This window comes from Eleginops maclovinus, chromosome 12 (assembly GCF_036324505.1).
Source record: "Eleginops maclovinus isolate JMC-PN-2008 ecotype Puerto Natales chromosome 12, JC_Emac_rtc_rv5, whole genome shotgun sequence".
NCBI classification, from domain to species: Eukaryota; Metazoa; Chordata; class Actinopteri; order Perciformes; family Eleginopidae; genus Eleginops; species Eleginops maclovinus.
Genome location: NC_086360.1, coordinates 6,635,442 through 6,656,587, shown reverse-complemented (window position 1 = coordinate 6,656,587; position 21,146 = coordinate 6,635,442). Strand labels below are relative to the sequence as shown.

General features: G+C 39.5%; 1 protein-coding gene across 2 annotated transcripts in view; it reads left to right on the top strand.

Annotated features, from left to right (window-relative positions):
• Positions 1–4,099: 4,099 nt before the first annotated feature.
• cfap299 (cilia and flagella associated protein 299) overlaps positions 4,100–21,146 on the top strand; it is a 74,314-nt gene continuing 57,267 nt past the window's right edge. For both annotated transcript variants that reach the window (XM_063898033.1, XM_063898032.1), the window contains exons 1-2: positions 4,100–4,241; positions 7,539–7,681. In XM_063898033.1, the coding sequence (XP_063754103.1) occupies positions 4,134–4,241; positions 7,539–7,681 (251 nt within the window). In that variant the 5' untranslated portion in view covers positions 4,100–4,133. The remainder of the gene's footprint in view (positions 4,242–7,538; positions 7,682–21,146) is intronic.

Below are 21,146 nucleotides of genomic sequence, written 5' to 3'. Positions count from 1 at the left end.
CTATTTTCAAGGTTTCAAGGTTTTCAATTTTTTTTTTTTTTTGTATCATATACACAACTACGGTGTAATTATGTAATGTATGAAAAATCTTGATGGCAGGTTCCTCAACTGTGCAATTTACAAGACATGTTTCTATTCCATAACATGTCTTCTTTTAGAATAGCAGAAAAAAAACACCAAGATACTAATTTAGGTGTTTTTTGTTTCCAAGTTTCTATCCTCAATTCACAAAACATTAGCATTAGAGTTTTTCTCTGTTTCAGACAGAGGGTGAAAAGAAGTGCTGCAGCACAGGCAGTATGAGGAAAATAAAGAGCTTTTTGAACATTAAAGCATGTAAACATGTCACAGTAGAGGCACAAGATACAAATATAAACCTGAAAAGGAGCATAATAGGGCCCCTTTAAGATACTACCTTCTTGAAATGAATGCTTAATTGCATAGCAGGTTCTAAATATAAAATAAAGATTTAAATACTGAAACATGCAAATATGATATTCCCAACTGGAATATCGAGTAAAAGAAAAAGAGTCTAGGATGGCAGTGGTCGATTTATAAAGAAAAGGTTTGTGTGTGTGTGTGTGTGTGTGTGTGTGTGTGTGTGTGTGTGTGTGTGTGTGTGTGTGTGTGTGTGTGTGTGTGTGTGTGTGTGTGTGTGTGTGTGTGTGGGTGGGTGGGTGTTTGTATGAAGCAAGTGTCCTTACGAGACTGTTGGCTGATGTTCTTCTCTGAGGTCATGACAGTTTTTACTTTAGTTTAAAACAGGCCCGAGGGCTGATTACTCGCTAACATTCTCCATCTTCTTTTAGCACCAGGGATTCCTCCTCCCCTGAAACTAATGATTCAACCTCATTAAGATCTTGTGTCACTCTGTCAAGAGAAGAGATTTCTTACTGCTCTCTTCAGCAGAGGTCAGAGGTCAGGACCCTGACACAAGTCAGAATATCTCGGCTTCTGATCCGTGCATTTTATTCTTAACTTTATGGAAGTTAATAGTGTAAAACATGATCGTAAATTTGGCCAAAACGGAAAATCAAATATTTATCTTTCGAACAGTCTGGTATATACGACGGAGTATTAGGGCCACATATGAAGAAAAAAAATATTTTTGCCGTGACGAGATTAAAGTCGACACGGCGACTTTAAAGTCGACATGTCGACTTTAAAGTCGACACGGCGACTTTAAAGTCGACATGTCGACATTAAACTCGAAATGTCGAGAATAAAGTTGAAATATTATGTCGAGTTTAATCTCGACATGTCGACAATAATCTCGACTTTATGTCAATTGACACTGAAAACTATTCAGAGAGAAAGCAACCGCTCCACAGGTGCAGTTTGAGTCACGCATGGTTCTTACACTAATCACCACACTGGTTCTGCGCTAAAACAGCGAGGATCTCTTTATTGTTAAATCCAATTCGGAAGTATAATTTGACCAAATGATCTACACAAGCCATTTCGGATTCAGTGCAGGACCTGTGGGAGCGGTTGCTATGTCTCCCAACTAATTTCAACTTTATTCTCGACATTTCGAGTTTTATCTCGACACGTCGAGATTAAAGTCGACATAATATTTCAACTTTATTCTCGACATTTCGAGTTTAATGTCGACATGTCGAGATTAAACTCGACATGACATTTCAACTTTATTCTCGACATTTCGAGTTTAATGTCGACATGTCGACTTTAAAGTCGCCGTGTCGACTTTAATCTCGTCACGGCAAAAATATTTTTTTTCTTCATATGTGGCCCTAATACTCCGTCGTAGGTATACATATTGTTTTCAAAAAATAAATAATATGCTGTATAAAAATCCTCCAGGTCCTTCCAACTACTAAATACTATCAGTATTATAATGTCAGTTCATATACTAACAGTGGTATGCCAAAAACTATCTATACTGTGAGAGCCTTACAAGCTTATTCGGTACATTACAACGGCACAAAAAGTGACCAAAATAGTTAATTCGGTCAAATAATATATGGTTGGGAATAATAGAAGAGGGATATTTCTGATTCATCTTCACTTAGAATGTCTCAGGATTAGCTGTCAGAGTAAACTAACAAAGTTAAGAATAAATGATGACTTAAAGGGATGGCCAATCAGGAGGTGCCAGCACTTCTCCACCTTGAATGCAGAGAGGAACAATCACTTGCTTAATCAATTCTGTTCTGCAAAAGTGCACTCAGTGGAGTACAGATGTCTGCCAGGTATATATAAATCGAAAACTGCCTTGGTTAGCTTGCTGGTGACGATATTCTGAGAATAAGGTAAACAGGTGCAATGGAGCCAAATTAGTAAAATAGCAATAATCTCCAACTCGTTGAAAGACATTAGGACAAGTGATTCACTGAGAAGCAACATATTTTTTAAATGTTGCTATTTAAGTTGGCAGCTTTTTCAATGGGTGTTGTCGAGCTTGAAATGTGACACAAAACAAACTACAGACCATTTTCCAATGGTATCACCCCCGCTATAATGCCACATTTTTAAAATATAATTCATAACAAGAACAATGTTTTATTTCCATTTTGTTTTTATTTTAATTAACTTCAAAAAAGATACTGACATTTAACACCCCCAAAATGTGAGTATCAAATTGAATCATGATTTCATTTAATTCATCAAATTATTATTGACAAACTGCAAAGTCTCACTTTTACACCTCAGCTGAATGTCTATACTAAATAATAAACAACAACAACAAAAAAGAATTATTATTGTTATTTTTACTTCTACCTATGTGCAGGATACTCATTTGTCATTCCCCTGTATTGAGACAAAATGTGTATAACTATGAAAAAATAAATAGGCTGAAGTATGCTATAAACCAAACCTAAAATGATCAAGATTCTTTCATTCACGTTGAAAGAAAAGACAGAGTATCACCATGGAAAAAAGGTTGTTAAACACAGAATAAGAACAACAGGATTTTCTTGTTTATTATTCATACAGTACTGCTCTTAAATAATGAAGTGGGTCTTTATTTCTAGGTAAGAACACCCTTGGTGACCTCAGAAGTACGATGAAGCTTGCGTGACAGTCTTTATTTTAAGTTGATCTTGAAGGAGCAGGTTCCCTTGTTAAGCAACTTACATCTCCACTGCTCTGCTCATCCCTCTGCCTTCACCTATCTTATTTCTCTGTCTGCGTTTGCTCACATTGGACATGGATTACATGGCTGGGGCATGAAAGCACGGCTCATAAAAACATTTCAAATCATTACCTCACTTTCCGTGGACGTCATTGCAGAGCCATTAAAAGTAATGCTGAATGAGAAAATTAAAGAAAATTATAATAAAAGTTGATAATGACAGCCAAGAATCACAGTACTTCTTTAAATGGAGTGGGGACATTCCCACTCTACTTTTTATTCTGTATTTTACTGTCAATAAAGGGGCCAAATATTTTTGAAAGATGCCAGAATTTAGGGATTGACATAGGTCTGAGTAACATTGTCATATTCTACATAATTACAGGTTTAAGCTCCATATATGTGTATATTGAGTTCAATTAAGTTAATTAGGTAATCAGACATGTAGTACTTTTAAAACTTGCAATTTAGTGAGAAATTACTTTGAACTTAAATTAGTTGAATGCAATAGTTTACTATGATAACCTCTAGACAAACTTGGATTTAATCTTGACGAATAAGGACTGGTGAAGACATTCGTCAGAGAGTTCTCCTGAGGAAAAAAAAAAAAAAGTTACATTACAAACTAGATCTACATCAAAATCTACATTTTCTCTGAAGCTGAACACAGTGCTCCAGTAATCAGTCCTATAACTTTGAAATGAGTTAGCATTTTGCACTTCTGGTTTCCACATCTCTTGTTATTTAGTGGTGGTTATATGCATTTTTGCGGTATTTTGCTGTAAACTTAACTTACCAGGATTTTAACTGCCCTGCCAAATTGCTGTTTTTCAATTTTAACCTTCATAAGTTTGTAAAACAAAACCTCTGTAATAATTATTTATGCATCTATTTATGAAATTGAGTGCGTTTATAAAACACTTTAGTCAAATTTTAAAGGAGCATTTGGTGGGTGTGTGTGTGCAGTTTTTGGACTTCCGCCTCCTGTGATGGCTGATTGTTGCTATAGCAGCCTAACAACACCGAGCACGTGAAGATGGAGTACAACACAGCCGCTGGTGTCTATGATTCAGTAACACAGTTTAAAGTCTACGAAGATTATCTCGACTCAAAAGTCACGCCAATGGATTTATTTTACCTAAAAGTGAGTCACTCTGCTATAAAATGTTGGTGTAATTCCTCACTGAAACGTAACATGTCTTTCTCAAGGTAACCCCGTTCTGTTTTGAACGTTACGTCAGAACCGCATTCACTAAACAGCTAGTTTAAGGTCATCTTTGTAATAATGCAACAGTGCACGTTACAGTAACTTCATTTTGTACTTAAAGATAAATCACATAGCCCCTTCTTCAATTCGGCCTCGTCTTTGTCGCCAAACGCAGTCTTATTACATAATTAAAGTAAAGTAACAACTCCACTTTGTTTCAGATATTGCTTTCAGGACCGCAGCAGAAGCAGCAGCTAGTTGACGTGCAGGAATAGCATGACAGCTGATTTTACACGCTGTCCTGCTATGCATGTATCTTTTGTTTACTTATCTAACATAAGCCGTATTGCATTTTGTATTATTAAAGTCAGTGGAAAGTAATTAAATACATTTACCCAAGTAGTGTAGGTCTACTTGTACACATTTGAGGTAGGCTACTTGTACTTTACCCTACTATTGTTATTTGATACTACTTTATATTTCTCCCTACTATTTTATTTATTTATTTTACATATTTAGTTACTCTATAAATTATGATTTTGACACACAATAGTTTTGTGGAAAAACGTTTAAAATATGATTATTTGCTATAGATAAACCATGAGTGGATTAACAGAAAAGAAAGTGGCAGCAAAGAAGATTTTTGTTCAAAGACTTGAACAGTTCCAGCTTCTGTATTGTGAGGAATTAATGCTTCTGCTCTGTGGTTTTTGTAATTTTACTCAAGTTAAGAATCTGGTATCTTTTTTGACCACTAATCAAAGCACTGTGTTTCAAGTTGCACATTTGCTGGCTTTTCCATGGTGATACGTTTTGCTGTTGTAGTGCCAGTGGTCGCACGCCAGGTGGCAGTCATACACAGTTTTGATCAAAGCAAGTTAGACAGCAGCTTTAATAGGCAGGTACCACCAATGCCCATTTAAATTGTGATTCACTCAATCCTAATGTTAAAACACACAACGACATGATCATCTTTGATAAAAATTTTAAAAATGTGTAAAGATCAAAAGTCACAAAGAAGTCTCTGTGAATCCTCTGTCCTAGAAGTGATACTAGTAAGGCCCAATTTGACAATATAATTACTCCTGGCAAAAATAAAAACGTTAGCATGTTCAATAGAATTTTCTTAAAAGTACAAGACATTGAGAGAACAAATCTTAAAACTGTATTCCAAAATATTAATGGTCTACTTTGCAAATGCTGTTATCACCTGAAATATATATGAAACATATTTATGGGATTTAAAATATATTATTTTAGAGGAATTGTCTATGTCGCTACAAGTTTACAGTTAAAACGTTCATGTCAAGGGTCGAAACTCTGAATTATAATTCATCATTATTTGCTTTTATGTAGCTCTCTTCAGGTTTTTGGTCACTGGTACGCAAATACTTCTATAGGCTTGAAATGAACCTGCTAATGGGCAGTCCTGCATTTGCCCAGCAGATGGCCCACTTGCTAATGATTTGCTAGCTGCTGCCACAGACCACTTTGTTTGAACACCTGTGTCCACACACAGAGCAGAGAAGAACTACATATCTGCCCTGATAATCAGCTGCAGTCAATCACAAATCCAACTCCATCACCCCTGTGTGGGACACACCAAAGTTGGCCCAGGTCATCTAACCTATGCGGTCACGCTGATATGGACTACGTTCTGATAAATTGTCTCATTATAAGTGTAATTTTAATTTTTTTAAAGAATTTGCCACACTATGACTCAGAAAAGTGAAATAGTAATAGTGCTAGTATACTTTATATAGTAATAAAAAGCAGCTCAAACACATAGACCTATTCGATGAGCCTTGAAAATGAAGACAATGATTTTCAAGCCAATTTTAGGTCCGGCAAATGTCTGAGACTCATTTTTGGTAAGCCACATCAAAGTTGAAGGAAAATATAACTTTTCCTCTCGGGTGCGGACGCAGGCCCGGCTCCTGGGATTTGGGTAGGAGGACATGTGGCCGAAGCTTTGATCTTACAAGCCACAGGATTTGACAGCAAGATTTGGTTTTTAGATGATGACTTTATGGCTTGGCTATAATGATGGCGGGTCTGCAAAACTGTGATTGGAATAATGTAGCTAACAATCCCTACAGGGGCAATGACACATGGACACTCACACACATGCGCAACAAGCACACACACTAAGAAAAAGAGTGGACCTGTGCATTAAATTACACTTAACCCACAAACTACTATATCTGAAGCTTTTTGTGTTGCAGTGCTGGCTATCACTTTGATATTTTAGGCAGGAAAGTGAAATAACAAGTTTAGACTCAAAGCCAGAGTGGTGAGTAAATCCTAAATCTTTCTGGCTGACAAATGAAACATTTCATTTGTCAGTGCTCTGTAGGGATTGCTTAGCAAGACCTAAATCCAGGATGTTGCAGACACTGAATACACTGTATGATTCGTCCTTAAATAACCACAGATTCATACACTATGCAGGATGGGGATTCCGAAGACTTTTTCGTAAAATGACAGGTTTTTTCTTGTATGTAAACAAGTCCATGCTTTTCTTGAGCAGTCTTACACATTGTTCAATGTAAACATACAAACAAAATGTTCCAGTGTTATGTGAATAAGATAATCTGAAATGCTACCTGGCACCCTACTGGGGCCACACTTGTATGTTAGGGCATTTGCTGTACAACTTTAACAGTAAAACTTAGCTAGCTGCCCTCAACATTTCTCTGTAAAATGGGCCCATCATATTGTCTACATCTACCTAGGCAAATGCTATCCAGCGCACATAACGCACTTGACACAGGAGATTGTTTTTGATCAATTAGGATCATTAGGGGGCAGGGGATGTGGGTTTAATCATACAAACCATTGCTAGCAAACACATTTCTACCTGTCTTGGTGCTTTCTAACTTTATTGACAACTCAAGCTAGAACTATCCACCATGGACAATGTGACGATTTATTTTATATTTCAGTACAGTCCGAGCACTCAGGTTGTTACTTAACAATCAGACTGCACAGTGTAGTCTTATACATACTCGATGCAGTATGAGTTGCAAAATGTTAAAATGCTGCTGCTCTTGGTTTGTCTATAAGTTTAAGTTTAACATCTGTAGTACTGGGGCCGTCTGACAAAACACAGCTAGCAAATGGACATCACCTTAAGGTCAGCGACATTTAATAGTAATAAAGATAGCACTCCCATGCCAAAATCCTGTATCTTCTCTCCTTGACTGACTCCTCTCCTTTTCTTTTCTCCTGCAGAGCAGGGAGCTGGCCCTTAAGCTGGTGGAGCATGGCCACAAGGGCACAGTCCTGAGCAGAGAGGAATTTGAGGAGAAGAAAGCAGCTGCACAGGCTGCACAGGCTGCGAAGAGCAACACTTTCTACAGCAGGAGCCGGCCAGTGTGAGTGAAATAATCACCCTAACCCACCATGCTCACTGAGATGTTGTGTGCTTGACTAAAAGGGAGACACATTTACACTAACCACCAGTCCAATGCTAGAATACCAAAAGGCTCCCCTGAAAACAAAATCTGGCGCTTTTAAAATCTGAATATGGTCAGTGGATTTTGGAATCCATCACCATGGCTAGGAGAAAAAAAGTTACCCTCTGTGTCTACTCCCCTCTAAGTTAGTGTTATGTGGTTTATTGTATTGACTTCTCATTCAGTGTGAATAATATTTTAGATGAGTGATCCTCTGCTTAAAATTAGTTTCTTGTTTCTCTCTTGGTGGAAGCTCCCTGTGTAGCAGTTTCTGTATTCGTACCGCTCTGCCTCAGCCACTCTGGATTCCAAACCATACCTTACATTTCAGGCCAAGTTTGATATTTTTTATATTTTAAAATGTTCCTCGGCTGCCAAGTCGTTTTACGGGACTTTACATTTGCAGGATTCCCAAAACCACATTTTTTAGAACTAGGATGGAATGAGAAAAGGCACTATGATACTTTATTTTCACCAAAACACTGGCTCACAGCTCCAAGAGCTAATCTGAACCTCTGACCTGTGTAAGGGGGGGGCTAAAGAAATCCCTCTGTGGCGTCTGATTGATTATTGAGTTGTTGTCTGAGTATATTTGCTTGCGTTAGGTAGAGATTAAGTTATGAGAAAGACAATCCTTTTATCCCATTTGTTCGAATTATTATGCCGTGTTTTTAGATATTCTTGTTTGATTGTACCCTAACCTCACTGATTAAATGCAAATTCAAGGTAGTGCAAATGCCCATTCAAGTTTATCATAATTCAATTTGAAAAAAATGTGCGCTTATAAGAGAAACAAATACAAAAAATAATCATTTATACTGACAGTTGCACTTCTTCAATAAAATGCATCGTTATTACGCATTCTGTCTAAAAGTATTCTTGGCCGAAACAATGTTGTGAATAATTATATTCTTGTTTGTTGTTCTTGTTATTGTTGTTTGAATTATTCGCATGAACAAATTGCTTGTAAAAATGTCTTTAAGATATCAAATTAATTTTGTTATAAGATGAAGAAAACTGATAATCTTCACAAATAAGAAGCTGGCATTTAAAATGTCATTTCATCCATCCATCCATCCATCCATCCATCCTCCCCCGCTTATCCCTCAGGGTCGCGGAGGTGACAGCTCCAGCAGAGAGCCCCAAACTTCTCTTTCCCTGGCCACATCAGCCAGCTCTGACTGGGGGATTCCAAGGTGCTCCCAGGCCAGCGAAGAGATATAGTCCCTCCACCTGGTCCTAGGTCTATCGCTTGGTCTGTTCCCAGCTGGACGTGCCTGGAACAGCTCCCTAGGGAGGCGCCCAGGTGGCATCCTCACTAGGTGCCCGAACCACCTCAACTGGCTCCTTTCAACGCGAAGGAGCAGCAGTTCTACTCCGAGTCCCTCCCGGATGACTGAACCATCGGTTTCATGCTGAGAACCATGGCCTCAGATTTGGAGGTGCTGATCCTCATCCCAGCCGCTTCACACTCGGCCGCGAACCGAGCCAGTGAGTGCTGAAGGTCACAGACCAATGAAGCCATTAGGACCACATCATCTGCAAAAAGCAGTGGTGCAATCCTTACCCCACCGAACTGCAGACCCACTCCACCACGACTACGCCTCGAAATCCTGTCCATGAATATCACAAACAAGATTGGTGACAAAGCGCAGCCCTGGCGGAGGCCAACCCTCACCGGAAATCGGTCCGACGTGCTACCGAGGACCCGGACACAGCTCTCGCTTTGGGAGTACAGAGATTGGATGGCCCTGAGTAGAGACCCCCTCACCCAATACACCCGCAGCACCTCCCACAGTATCTCCCTGGGAACCCGGTCATACGCCTTCTCCAAATCCACAAAGCACATGTAGACTGGATGAGCGTACTCCCAGGCCTCCTTCAGGATCCTTGCGAGAGTAAAAAGCTGGTCCGTCGTTCCACGACCAGGACGAAAACCACATTGTTCCTCTTCAATCTGAGTTCGACAATCGTCAATCTCCAGTTCACCCGTACTACACGTTTGGGCTTACCAGGTCTGTCCATAGTTTTCCCCTGCCACTCGACCCAACTCACCACCAGATGGTGATCAGTTGACAACTCCACCCCTCTCTTCATCCGAGTGTCTAAAACATGCGGCCTCAGGTCCGATGACACGATAACAAAATCGATCATGGACCTTCTGCCTAGGGTGCTCTGGTACCACGTACACTTATGAGCATCCTTATGTTTGAACATGGTGTTTGTTATGGCCAATCCATGACTAGCACAGAAGTGCAGTAACAAACCACCACTCTGGTTCAGATCGGGAGGGGCCGTTCCTCCCAATCACGCCCCTCCAAGTGTCTCCATCATTGCCCACGTGTGTGTTGAAGTCTCCCAGCAAGACTAAGGAGTCCCCTTCGGGAGCCCCATACAGGACTTCTTTCAGGGTCGCCAAGAAGGCCGAATACTCTGAAATGCTGTTTGGTGCATAAGCAAAGACAACAGTCAGAGTTTTCCCCCCCATAACCCGCAGGCGTAGGGAGGCGACCCTCTCGTCCACTGGGGTAAACTCCAACAAAGCGGCACTCAACTGGGGGCTTGTGAGTATCCCAACACCCCCTCGGCGCCTCACACCTTGGGCAACTCCGCAGAAGAATAGAGTCCAACCCCTATCAAGAAGTAAGGTTCCAGAGTCGACGCTGTGCGTAGAGGTGAGCCCCACCAGATCCAACTGGTAACTCTCCACCTCCCGCACAAGCTCCGGCTCCTTCCCTCCCAGAGAGGTGACGTTCCATGTCCCCAAAGCCAGCTTCTGCCGCCCGGGTCTGGTCCGTCGAGACCCTCTGCTATCACTGCCACCCTTCTGGCAGCGCACCCGACCCCATCGCTGTTTCCCGTAGGTGGTGGCCCCGCGGGACGGGGAAGCGGAGGTGTTGCCCACGTTGCTTAGTAGGGCTGTGCCCGGCCGGCCTCCGTGGCAAGCCCGGCCACCAGACGCTCGTCGACGAGTCCTCCTTCTGGGACTGGCTGAGGACCCCGGGCTTCCTCCGGGCCGGGTATCCTCGCTTTCATGTATGTTTTCCATGAGGTCTTTTGAACCAATCTTAGTCTGGCCCCTTACCTGAGACCAATTTGCCATGGGAGACCCTACCAGGAACAAAATATTCCAGACAACACAGCCCCAGGTTCATCGGGGCACACAATCCTCTCCACCACGATAAGGTGCTGGTTCTCGGAAAGGACAAAAACCTCTCTCATTTCATGATCTGACTTAATGTTGTGTAAGTCCCAAAAAGAAGCTATAATTGGGTTTTGAATCTCTTGTACCCAACTACACTATTTGCACATTCGCTTTGAGGGCCCGCCATGTTATTTACCATCTCAGCAAATTGGGGGGCAGTCGAAGACGGTTATAAAACCCTCAAAGTCTGAATCTGAAACGCTGCTAACTTAACTCCCTTTACTGATGCGACAGGTAACTCTGCAAAAGTCAAGCAAGCTCATTAACGTAGAAGGAAGAAAACATTTGAGTAATTACATCAAGGAAACTTCTGAGGTTTTGTTCTCCATAGCTGGTTTAGTTCGCTGCTTTCGGAAGATGTGAATACCGACACCACGGATACGAAAACTCAGTTCCAGGTTTTTCCAACAGAAAGGACTAGACGTTGTTTCAAGGTTTTATTGGTCATATGCACAGCATATACAACGTATATGTTGGCAATGTAAATCTTATGTCCCATGCTCCTCCAACAACTCAACATACATGGTGCAAATAAGATAAATAAAATAGTGCAAAAAGAGAGAAAAATATTTAAATTTTATATTTGTGTTTATACACTTCAACTTAAAAAGGGAATACCAACTCCCGTCACAGAGTGGGTGGGTGTAGGTGCCAGATTGGAACTGGGTCTATGTGTTGCAAGATCAAAGCGTCAGCTTAAGGTTTAACATATAAAATATAATTCACAACATCTTTTACTTTGATCCTTTGTATTTTAGACAGGATTTCTGTCTTCCTACACCAAGCGGCAGCAGTATTATCTTGAGGAAAATGTAAAAGGCAATCTCGACTGAAGTTCTGCTCTGCTTATCAAGGCATGACAGGTCATAAAATCTGAATCTTTTATAGCCGTATCCGGTGCAGTAGCGGGTTGAGCAGCTTGTATAATTCTTTATGATTGCATTTTACAAAAGACAGGATAAATGGGAGTAATTCATCAAGTTCACGTCCCACATGAACAAGACTTTTATTTGAACAAGGCCTGCCCATCTGTCTAAATTCAGACATAAATGGTTAACGTAAACAAGCTCAACGACAAAAACTACTAACAGGAGTCTTCTATAAACTGCGCCTCCTCAGGAAAATGATCACACAGATATTGTTCTCATTCCTGATAAAGCCTTTTGGTTGTGGTATCTCCTTTGATGACATGCCAGAACAGACTCAAAATAAGACCATTCAACATGCGCACACACACACACACATACCCATGATTTGGAAATTTCCAAACATTTACCTGCTAGGTGTTGAATTTGATTGAACCCTCAGATGCTTATCCAAACGTGCAGATGTCTCGCTGTTTTGTCCCCTTTCCTTTCTCCAAACGTCTGTGAACATCAGTGACACTGGTGAAATGGGAGCCTCCACACCTGCAGTTACAGTGATATTAGGCCACAAAGCCTTTTATCTTGTCCCAACAGGATCCAGGGAAATGTCATACGGGAACATTGGGATGTTATAATATACACGGTAGTCTGTTCAGTCTCCAAGACCCACATCCAAGTGGAAAGGGTTTCAAAGACTGTTTGTTAGGGTCCACTCAATGTTTGAGACACAGGATTAGAAACTCAACATTGACAAAAAAATCAACAAATTGATCAATTTTAAATCTGTACTCACCATATATAGGTTTGTAACTTGATTTTCCTGTCAGTTTGGATTTAGTTAAAATGTTATTTTAAAATTGTGAGACACCATAAAAAGCATCTCAACACAAACAAATGAAATGCTGCCTTAATCGTATATAGAATTGTACAGTAATAAGTCTTAAAATCGGGAAATGACTTGGCATTTAACCACTTCCGGTTGCCAGAGAGTCATCTTGGTGGTTAGTAGCCTGAAATAAGGTCTGTGGTTAACACAAGCTGAAGAGATTTTCTTATTATGACATAAAAAAACATCAGTTAACACCCCACTCATGAATGTCTGAAGTTTCTTTGTGTCTTTAAAAACAGCGGTTGTTAACAAGTAGCTAAATAAGCTATTAAATGTCATCACACCGACACAAGTCCACCTTTAGCTTAGCGGTGGTGATGCGCAGCCCGTTATCTAGTTTGTTTATAGCATTAAGTTAGCTTTTTACTCCTGCTGATTGCCTTTACGTTTCCAAAATCGTAAAGTGGTGTTAATATGTGGAGATTAGTATAGTAAGTATCATATTTTTTTCCCAATTTTGGATTAATAAAGTATATGTTAAAAACTTGTGTGAGCCACAAAGCTCATTTTCTGCAATATACTAAAGTCTAATGGGGAAATCCCATTGTATATTGTCAATGGATCCCTTGTGCTGCTAACTTCAGGGTTGACCTAAAAGAATACGTCAACACTGCACCGTCAACACTTTATAGCAACACATACTGTATTTATATTATTTAAATTTAGAGAAAGAAACAAGTTTTGTTTTGGTGTAGCAAAGCTCAGATCTGCATATTCTCGAACACTGTTCATATCTATATCTACGAAGAGTAATGCACCTATTTCATGTATATCCAGTTGAATAAATGTGTATGTTATCCACATAATCGTTAACCACAAAGTATATAGAGCTGTAATGGGCTTGTCTTTAAAAGGCTGTCATGAGTTGATATTATATCTAGTTTTAGGCCAGATTTTAACAATACGGTGTTGTTTCTTAATATCATTTCTCACTATACAATTTAACCAGATTTAACCAGATTATTCTAATCATCCAATGTCTGCGTCTTAAGCCATCAGATCTGCAGATAATTTGGCTACCAATATAAACCTTTTGAAAATCTGGAAGTTAAGGTATCAGCGAAACAAGCCGAGCAAAGGTAAGCTGTCAACTTGTTACACCTTCATCAAATGATGGACAAACACACTGATCTTTAGTAAGAAACTGCTTTATTCATTGATGGTATCGTTTTTTTTTTTATCGTGGTCCATTTGTTTTGTAAAGTAGGAAGCCTCTGCAAATAATACAGCTCCCATTAAAAAAAAGAAAAAAGAAAAGGAAACTTCCTAATGATGAACACTCACAGTATCATTACCAGGAGAAGGTGACTGCAATAACAGCATTTGTGGTGAACCACTCACATGCTACTTCACAACAACGAAAACTGTGACTTTTGGCATTAATAAGAGAACCATAGCGGCAGACATGTTTAATTAGTGACGTTCAACACCACAAGAGTAATAAAAATGAGCTGAGTTGTTTCCCCCTTTGTATTTCTATATTGAATTTGACAATCTCGACCACGTACTAAAAATATTACCTAAGACGTGAAAAGAGATGTTTCGTGCCGAGTTTAAAACACAGGTTTCATTCAATCTGCTCAGGTCATTTTAATTACAGCAAAATATTTGATTCAAAAACAGTGTAATCTTAAAATAACCCCTTCTGGCTCACTTGTATGGGACTTAGCCATCATCTGTTATGAAGTTTGTTTTTTTTCATCAGCGCTGCAGTAGACAGATGAAAGTTCTCCGCTAATAATCGGACATTGCAGGAAAACACATCAGTCATAACAGTTTTACAGTCGGTTGTTCCGGGCTTGCCTGACAGCAGCAAGTGTTTTTCCCATAGTAATTAACCCTTTACATTAAATGTGACCCTGTTATAGCTTTTAGCCAATCATGTCATTTAACTCTAATACATTTAAGCCTTTAATAATAATTAGATACTTCTGCTGTCTTTGAGGTTTTTCAGTCAAAATGTGAGCTAAGAGTGAGCTCAGCTTAATTATTTAGGTTCATTTCATCTGCTGTCTTTATTACTTCAATACCAACAACCAATAAGCCAACATATGTTGTTTTAAAAAAACACATTCTGAACAAATTTACAGCTATCCCACATGGAAATCCTCAAAGACATTGACAAGCCAAAAAAAAACCCAGCACAGCATTTGCAAACTTTTTCCATCAAAAGTGTCACGTTTGAGCTGTGTCCCTTTCTGTGTAAATGCAGATTTCTCTTTCCTCTGTGTTTTTTTTTCTTTCTGATTGGACTTCCACCAAACTGACCCCCTGACCTCCTGTTATGGTCCCATTGTGAAAATACGAGCTCCAGGCTGCAATGTACCACCTGCAAAGTGGCTGAACACAATCAGAACATTGTTCTGAAAACAAGTGTGGCCACAGAAACAGGCAGCTGTAAGGTAAATACGGTCAGTGTGTTTGGCTGGTAGAAAAAACCTTATGCATCTGAAAAAATACATGCTCTGAATAATTATGCAATTGGATTTGCATTTATTTGTGCCTCTTTTCGAAGAAAATGTTTACCTCCCTAAAGACTTTTGCACCTGCATACTTATCCTCTCATGGCAGTGGGTAGCCCTGCTGTTTTGGGAATGCATATTGCCTTCCTTGTAGGCCTTAACCTATGTCTCCAGAGGCATGTCTTTTTTCACTCTTCTGTCACTGCTCTGTGTTTTTTTCCCCTTCCTTTCTCTTCTTTTCAACCTCCCTGTGCTCTCTTGGAGACCTTTAGTGCCTGCAGGTGTATAAATAGAGCTGTTTTCAATTAAGGGCCAACCTCGCCTGTAGCGTGCATCTGATCAATGAATGCCCCTGCACCTGTGGTAATAAAATACCAAGGGAGTGTAGATAGTGAAGTGAATGCTAATCAGATGTTGCCCTGTTGTTGCCCTGTCTCATTCTTAAAGGACAACACATTGCTCCTGACAGCTTGGCTGTGTAAGGTGGGGGGCTTTGCCAGCAAACCACAGAAAGACCAAACCAAAGACCTGGTGCTCTCATCAGACATAAGTGAAATACAATACTTAAATGAATGGGATGCTTAGTCAGTTGTGAGGTTGTTTGGTTAGGGGGAAGCTGAACGGGTAGTCAGAATCAACAAATAGTATAAAGAAAGGGTTGGGTTCTGATAGATGCCTTGCAATTTTGGATCCAATTTCAAGTTGGTAAAATACCTAGAAATGTTAAGCTGAGTCTCATTAAAACGTAGTATCTGCAGTGCTGTTAGCAAAACGTGATTTCCGTTTGGTTAGATAAATGCGCAAATAGGTTGTTTACTTGGCCGATGAAAGCCTTATAATGGCTTTGAATAATTAACATCCAACTAGTGGATTGTACACTGGATTTAGAATAGAGTAAATGCTATCTAACACTAACTTGCAAAAGAATATTACATTTTTTAAAATTTTATTTTGTATTCCAGAAGCTAGACAACAATTGAAATTTGTTGACTAGTGTCCTGTCGAAAGCACTTAATCAGGACTTTAACAGAACAATATTATCTTCTTCACAACATGTGTTTCTCAACCTGCCAGATGATAGAAATGATGTTCTGTTTAACGCAAACAAATCAATTCCATATTAGTCTTGTTAGCATTTTGTTGTATCTCGTGCCGGATAACATTTGACACAAAGTCAGAGATAAACAACAGGAGCAGAAGAGCCCTGCTGAGCAGACATGAGGCCTCTGTTTCCTCTCTGCTCCGGCTCTGGCTCGGGCCCAGAAGTCCATGTCAGCAAATGTCCTGACCTCGCGTGCTCACGGCAGCCCTGTGAGGTTTCCATCAGGCTCCCCGCGATCTCCCCGCAGTCCAAACCACAGCCATGCTCATTGTCCATTGTGCTGCTGCGTTTGTACAGTCTACCTCAAGAATTCTCCGCTCTCTAACTCTCTACTCTATATTAAAAGTAAGCTATCACTTGCTGTGCCAAGTAAAACCAGCACCACGAACACGCACAGTGAATACATTTCACTGCGGATCCAACCTCCAGATGCTCAGCGAAAATAAGATTGTGGATGTGACTGACATGAGAAGCCTCGCAAAGCTGATCCCAGGCTCATTTTTAGCAAGCCAAACCCCCGCCACTCTGCACGACTGCTGCTCTGGCGAGGGCCCTCGGGCGACGAGGTTTTGCAGGCTCTATTACATGTGCTGTCAAGCCAATTGCCTTCTGTGCGCTATGTGATTTTGGACGGGTGTCTAACTTTGGAGTTATCCCCTGCAAGCTCTGTCCAGAGACACACATCCTGCCCGGCTTAAGCTCACAACCACATCCCAACACGCAGCACATAGATCAACATACGCCGGTTTAAGACCAGCTGGTACAGCAGATAATAAATAACGAGCTGTTGTTTGACCTGGACATTGCCACATTTTAGAAGTCATTCCGTATTTCATATTTAATGACTTGATTAATGAATCTCCTGGTCGCTCACTGGCTAGATGTAAAACACCCCCCAAAAGTTAATGCATGGTAATTCCAGGTGTGACACAACTATTAAAGGGAAACAATGTTTCCTTGCAAATACTAATAACTTTCAAATGGCAAGATGTGTTGTGATCCACTGGTGCCGTAGATCCACCAGTAGAGAGATAATGATGCTCCACCTTGTTTGTTACAACATAGAACTGAAATAGGAGTCAAGATTAGGGTAACAACTGTAAATTGCTTTCACTAGAAGAGGTATTACTTTATTTGGCTCATTTTCCGTAACAAATATAGCTTGGCACTGTGAGCTAGACTGGGTACAGAAAATTAGCAGGCTGGACCAGGTGCTGGTGGTTGGTGTTGAACGGTCCCTTACAGTTTTGCCAGAACAGATTGACTGTTTCCAGACAAATCCCATTTCTAAAATGGGCCCTATTCTAAATTGCCTCTACCTCTCCCCCTACCACTTTTGAGAAAGCCAAGCTACCTAGCTAACAAGTGAGCTTTACGTCTCTGAAGCTGCTACCGCTGAACTCCTGGCTAGCCGGGACTACACTGTGGATTACTACTAACTTGCGTTTGCACAATTGAACTAACAACATTAAAAATATTCTTATGTACTAGTCACATGACACCTTACTTTTCCCAGGTAACGTAGCAGGGACATTTATGTTTAGATCATTACATTTCTGATGTCATGAGGCTGGCCAAGGTTTTTTTTCTTTATGCTGTGGATTGTGTACAACATGAAGAGACTCATTTGTAGGGCCATTTTCATAACGCTAAAGCAACAATAACTATGTTTATTTGTTTTTGTTTCAATAATAAATGTTAATTGTCTTTGAATTTTTATATATAGGATGAAAAGGATATTTGCTGGCTTTCTTTGGCCCCCCCAAAAAGCGTTTTTTCCCCCTGAAGTGTAAGCATGACTCCACCGTTTTGGACAGGACCAACAGTATATAACTAAAAATAAGAAGTCTGTTACAATTTTGTTACCAAGGAAATTCTTTACTAATCAACACATGAAATTAGCTGAGAAAATATGATTTAAATGGTTTCATATGTGTTACTTTGCATTTCAATGTAAGCTAATGACCTAATGAGGAAGAAACGACTCTGGTGTTAACATGTGCAAGACAGACAGGGATAAGGCATGTCTTACCATTTTAACTTGCATTGGAGTACATATTATTTTTCAAAACTTTGAAGCTTTCTTTAGTTCCATCCAAATCCTACTCCCGTATTTCTCTTTATGTTTGGACTACGTCCATCATTGCATGTTCCCCAAATGCAATATATGTTATTGTACCTCAAAAAGTACTTGGTATGAAAAAAGATGACAATGATTCCTTTGATCCGCCTTCAAAAACATGCACTTCTCAGTCAGCCAAAGCACAATGTGCAACTTCCCCAACCCCCAAAAGCCAAGGTGACCACAATACACAAAGAAAACTCAGGTAAAATATCTTGCGTAGCACATGTGTAACTGATACATTCAGCTCATTGTAATCAGAGGTGACAGAGGATTTTACAAAAAGCCCAAAATAAAGTAAATTGTCATGCTGTGTGGAATTTCTCTTGACGTCCAGCAGCCCAAAATAATATTTTCTATGAGATTCATTTTCCCAAGCACTCTGAGGAAAAATATTCTGGTACAGTGTTGTTTCTTAAGAAATCACTGTACTATTGAAAGTTCACATCTGCCATTCCCAGCTGCAGGCTAATGAAAGCTTCAATCTGTTAATATGTCTCGATAATAAAAGAAGAGATTATTTCAAAGCACATCTGTTTGGAATCAGGAAATGAAAATCTCTTGAAATCTGTCCATTTGCTGAATATTTATTTGCAAAACGAAGGCTACAAATGAGGAAGGAATTCTAGCTCCGCATTCCTCAAAGACCCCTAATATGATATTCCATTAATTATGCTGGGAAATATTTGCTTTAGCAAGGTTTTGCATGTGTGAAAGACAACTCAACCTGATACAGATCAAATTTGTTTGGCAAGGGTGATACAATTGAAAGAAGTTGAAGCCTCGGGAGAACTGCTACAGTATATTGAATTTCTTGACTTTTCATTGTAGTAAGTATACAGTTCCTCCTTTCAGCTCTGGAAACAGAATCGTATTTGAGTCTAGCTAACACATCAATCATTGTTGTAGTTCAAGGAGACTTAGGTTAACATACATTTGTAGGTGACAGAAGTAAACGTATCAGTAGGTAACACTAGAACTTCAAACATATCAATCATGTTTAATTTTGTCAAATTAGCACAAACAAATTCTGATTTTGAGGTTGGGATAAAACTGTCCGCAAATATGACATGCTTTTAATATAAATCATGATGTGACTGTAAATTCAACTACAGCTTCTGTCAAAACCATGTCTTTGCCATTTAACTTTTGGGATTTTGGTAACAACAGATTAAGTGGCAAAAATGCAGTCAAAATGTATTGAATTCAGTCTTCTTTTTTAGAAACATACCAATTTATTAATTTCTAAAAAAAACAATTAAAACAGTTGTGGTTGTACCTCCCAAAATCCCATGCTCAAATGTAACAGTTATTGAAGCATTTCTGAATTATTTTTCCATATGAACAGCTCTTCACATTTGCATGAGTAAGATCGACCACACAGCACATATTTAAAAATAAAAATAGTTAACTTTGATAGCCAGTTAACATCTTCTTCCAAATCAGTGGTGAAGAACAACAGGATCTTTTGCAGACCGTTGAGTTTTCATTAAAAAATGATTATGACTTGTGTTGTGTGTTTTGTACAAATTAATCAGAGCACATAAGGCCAACATTATGTTGGAGATGGTTAGTGTGCCTATTGAAACCCAACAAAGTTACCAGTCATTATTTACTGACAAGTCATCTCTGTTTAAAAGGTTTTTTTAAATGTAGTTTGTAGTTTTATTCCTTAAACTTGATTTCTCTCTTAGAGCCAGATTGTATAAAGTCCATCAAAATATGAACCTCCGTAAACATTTTCCTAACAAGTTAATGCTCTCAATTCCTGGTTTCAAATATTCTTTAAAACAGCATTATGTTGAATTCCTTATTTATTATAAACTAACGTATGCAGTGTTTTCAGTTTAATAAATCTGATTGTCTATCCTCTCTGGTGTAACTTCCTGTTCAAAAAGATCAAGATGTCAACGGCTAAAATGCCAAACACAAGGCTCCAAACCGTATTCCACAAACCAATGGGTGACCTTACAGGGACTATTCCCACTTATTATTTACTATATTTTACAAGAAACGTACAGAGTCTACTTCATCACTTAATCTGCACAACAATATCATCATGCTAAAAAATAGAGCCATTTGAAAACATGAAATTCAAACACTTTCCAGTTTCTCTGTGTGTAATATTTCCAGTTTTATTATGAAAGACTAACTTCTGTTGTTTCAGTTCCTGCCTTCACAGTTTCCCGCCTCCCATGATTACTTTCACCTGTCCCTCGTTAGCCCCTTGCGCTCAGAAGACCTATGCTCACCTGATCCCACTTCCACATTAGTTATTCAGTACATATACCGGTGCGTTTTTCTTTTAATTCAGTTTGTCTTTGTTTTACCCCTTTGTCTAGAGTTCTTTTATGACCTGTTATCCTGTGAACCTGCTCTGTCTTTTGGATTCAAAACCTCACCACCATGTGTGCGGGTCCTTCCCCTGCTATCTATGTCAACATGTTGGATAGAGTTAATAGATCTTACTGAAAATAAATTGTTTAAAACATCAGTTTAGGAGGTCCAAGAAAAACGCCCCCCGTGTTTTTGTGTGGCTGAGTACATTTCACTGTAACGCTGTTTATACATGTGTAAACACGCTTGGAGGCAGCAGTAACAGCTGTTCTCAACCAACACAGGTGGACAAGCATTACATAAAGTTTATAACACAGTGGACATGACAATCTTGAAACCGGCATATTGAATGATTGTTTGATTTTCTTTCCGAATCTTTGGGGAGAGTGTTACTTCCCTCA